This window comes from Colossoma macropomum, unplaced genomic scaffold (assembly GCF_904425465.1).
Source record: "Colossoma macropomum unplaced genomic scaffold, Colossoma_macropomum, whole genome shotgun sequence".
In the NCBI taxonomy this organism is placed as follows: Eukaryota; Metazoa; Chordata; class Actinopteri; order Characiformes; family Serrasalmidae; genus Colossoma; species Colossoma macropomum.
Genome location: NW_023495190.1, coordinates 18,292 through 22,500, shown reverse-complemented (window position 1 = coordinate 22,500; position 4,209 = coordinate 18,292). Strand labels below are relative to the sequence as shown.

General features: G+C 38.0%; 1 protein-coding gene across 2 annotated transcripts in view; it reads left to right on the top strand.

Moving 5' to 3' along the window:
* Positions 1 to 2,749, top strand: part of LOC118801114 — a 70,680-nt gene extending 67,931 nt beyond the window's left edge. For both annotated transcript variants that reach the window (XM_036561287.1, XM_036561286.1), the window contains one exon: positions 643 to 2,749. In XM_036561287.1, the coding sequence (XP_036417180.1) occupies positions 643 to 1,184 (542 nt within the window). In that variant the 3' untranslated portion in view covers positions 1,185 to 2,749. The remainder of the gene's footprint in view (positions 1 to 642) is intronic.
* The last annotated feature ends 1,460 nt before the right edge of the window (positions 2,750 to 4,209 follow it).

The window sequence follows — 4,209 nt, the reverse complement described above, 5'->3', positions numbered from 1 at the left end:
AGTACCAACAACACACACACACACACACACACACTCACACTCACACTCACACACACACAGTACCAACAACACACACACACACACACACAGTACCAAAAACACACACACACTCACAGTACCAACAACACACACACACAGTACCAACAACACACACACACACACACACACACACACACACACACACACACAGTACCAACAACACACACACACACACACAGTACCAACAACACACACACACACTCACAGTACCAAAAACACACACACACACATCCATTATACACACAAACTCAAATATATACACATTCATTCACTGTCACACACACAAACATACATCATTCACGCACACACATTCTGTTTGTTTATCCTTTTAATTAATGTGTGTGTGTGTGTGTGTGTGTGTGTGTATCTGTGTGTGTATCTGTGTGTGTATCTGTGTGTGTATCTGTGTGTGTGTGTATCTGTGTGTGTGTGTATCTGTGTGTGTGTGTATCTGTGTGTGTATCTGTGTGTGTGTGTGTGTGTGTGTGTGTATCTGTGTGTGTGTGTATCTGTGTGTGTATCTGTGTGTGTATCTGTGTGTGTATCTGTGTGTGTGTCTGTGTGTGTGTGTGTGTGTGTATCTGTGTGTGTGTGTGTGTACAGATGCTGTTCGTCTCACTCTGGATCCAAACACAGTGCACAGTGAGCTCTCTCTGTCTGAGAGGAACAGAACGGTGGAGCGGGTGGGAGAAGATCAGTCGTATCCAGATCATCCAGACAGATTTGAGGACTGTCTGCAGGCTCTGAGTGCGGAGAGTCTGACTGGACGCTGTTACTGGGAGGCTGAGTGGAGCTGGAGGTGGGGGGGTATTGTAGCAGTGTCCTACAGAGGAATTGGGAGGAATAAAGGCAGTAGTGACTGTTGGTTTGGAAGTAGTAATCAGTCCTGGGCTTTCATCCACTCTAATAACCGTTACACTCTCAGGCACAATAATCAGTTAACTGCCATACCTTACCCCCCAAACCCTTCTACCAGAGTAGGAGTGTATCTGGACTGGGAGTCCGGCACTCTGTCCTTCTACAGCGTCTGCCCTGACACACACACACTGACCCACCTACACACACTCACCACCACATTCACTGAGCCACTCTATGCTGGGATTAGAGTTTATAATGGCTCAGTGAGACTGTGTGAGATAAAATAACCTCCTGAATTCTGGAGTAGAACTAAAACTCCAGAAACACACACGACTGTAGTACATGGTAGATTTTCTGTAAATAAATTATATAATTAGATTTAGGTTCACTTTATAACATTAGTAATATACATCACAGGTATACTTGGACTCTTATAGTCTTTATCTCATCCTCCATCCCTAAAATCTGGGGGTAAATTTTGACCAAGTGATAAAATTAAAAAAATAAATTAATATATGCAGTTGGATACATGTTTCTAAACACTGAAACATCAAGAGTCATCCATCCTCTGTCCTCCTCACACTGCAGATATGCTTTGTACATGCTCTGCTTCTAGACCCTTAAAGTCTTCCTCCCACTGCTGTCTGTTCTGCAGTCCAGCTAAAGCTGAAGGACGATCATGATTTAGTGGTTGCTGGTCAGAGACTCTTACCCAAGATTAGGTCTGACTGGTTTACTGAAAAAGAGGAGAAATGATGGTGAAAATCACACAGACGTGTTAATTATTACAAGTCCTGCTCCTGGATTGTACACCCACAACACCAACATCATGCAGTCATGGATTTATGTTCCCTGGGTTTTAGTTTCTGTGCATGTGTTTTAAATACTGATAATGAAAAATAAAACGTACTCTATGGAAACATCACATCATTATTTCTATTTGTGCCATCTAAAAAAAAAGATTATGCTTATTTATTTATGTATTTTTTTGGCATTTTTTCCCAGCTTTCTCCCCAATTTATTAATGTCCCATTCTAACCCCATTCTCATGATACTGCCAGTACTAGGAGGTGAATATATAAAGTATATCAAAATCAATATTTTAAAGAATATTTTTTTCACTTTATATTTAACTTTTTATGTACATAATCTATATTTCAGTATATTTTGAAAAAATATTTTTCATTCGGCTAATTTGGTTCTGGTGATATACTTCATAAAAATATATACTTAGCAAATGTGTTTTTTATGATTAAAAAGCAATAAAACTACTTTAAGTACGCTTGCAAAACATGCTGAAACATTGCTTTTATAAACTATTACAAACTGTACTTCTAATGAACTGTGCTAATTTTGGGCTAAATGTCACACATCCACTGAGTCCCAGACTCCTCTGGGAGATCACATGACTTTCGACTTTCCTTCACAATCAGACACTCACACGGACTCCATCTCCCAGAATCCTCCGGGAGATCACCTGACTAATGCCAGGACATGCACTCCAAACAGCACTCTAGATCTCCAGAGTACTAATGTTTGTCACCTGACTCCTGTTTTTGACCTTTTGCCTGTTTTTCTACTACACCTTTTTACCTCTCCTTTTTGAACTGGTCACCTTGTGATATCTGCATCTGTTTGTACTTGCTATGCCTATTGGATTTGACCCCTGTCTGTTTTGTGACCATGACTCTGGATTCTGAATCTCACAGAAAAGCCTCATTTGTGTTTTCCATCCGCGAGCATCTGATTCTGGTTGGCATGTTACAATAAAACTACATTTTTATAAAGCATGTATAAGGATTGTTTATTTCTGTATTTTACTGTGCTTTAATAAAGTATAATCAAAAACATATGAATTTGTTATGCTCACAATACATTGTGCTATGAACAATTGTGTATGAGGAAGATGTATTTTTATAATTTTTTTTGTTAACTATGTTGTAAAATAACATCATTGAAAAGTTTATATTAATTTCATGTCAGAAAAATGCTTAACAGCGTATGCTTACGATGAAATATGGCTTTGTTTTGTCAGTGTGTGTACACACTTCATGATGAACGTGACCTCAACTCACTCAACTTGAAGAAATAAGTAAACTTTAAAACAAAGTATGGTGAAAAATTATACTTCTGAAAGGATTTCAGGGTATTTATAATAATCCAATAACTATTGCATGATAATATGAATTATTATCTTTAACAAAGTTTAAATAACACATCCATGTGTTTCATGTATACATCATGTTTCATATTGTTTAACAATTCTTAAAGTCAGTAAACACAAGAATAATATGAGAACAAGAGAAAAATGAAAGTATTAGTGTGAACTCATTTTTCATACAGGACATAGTGTATAATCAAATACAACCCCGTTTCCAAAAAAGTTGGGATGCTGTGCAAAATGTGAATAAAAACAAAATGGAATGATGTGCAAAACATTTAAACCCTATATTTTATAATATATTTAATATTGAAACTGAGACATTTTATTTTATTTTATTTTTTTTTAATATATATAAAATTTAAAGTTAAAAACACACATGATTCTGTAGTGGAAATCACTGCATGAGCTCAGAAACACTTCTGAAAACCACTGTCTGTGAAAACAGTTCATCACTGCATCCACAAATGCAAGTTAAAACTCTAAAACACAAAGAAGAAACCAAAACAGGATCCAGAAATGCTGCCACCTTCTCTGGGCCTGAGCTCATTTAGAATGGACTGAGAGGAAGTGGAAAAGTGTCCTGTGGTCCGACGAATCAACATTTGAAATTCTTTTTGGAAATCATGGACACTGTGTCCTCCGGGCTAAAGACCACTCAGCTTGTTATCAGTGCACAGTTCAAAAGCCAGTATTCATGATGGTGTAGGGGACATTAGTGCACATGGCATGGGTGACGTGCACATCTGTGAAGGCACCATTAATGCTGAACGATATAAACATGTATTGAACATATGCTGCCATCCAGATGACGTATTTTTCAGGGAAGGTCTTGATTATTTCAGTAAGACAAAGTCAAACCACATTCTGCATGTATTACAGCAGCACTGCTCCATATTAAAAGAGTCCAGGTGCCAAACTGACCTGCCTGCAGTCCAGACCTGTCACCACTGAAAACATTTGGTGCATTATGAAATGAAAAATATGACAAAGGAGGCCTTTGAACTGTTGACCAGCCGAAATTCTGTGTCAAACAAGAATGGAAAACATTTCCCTTTCAAAACTACAGCAGTGTCTCCTCAGTTCCCAAACACAGTGTGTAGCATAAAGAATAGCTGATGAAAAAATGTGCCCTCGTCCCAGTTTTTTTG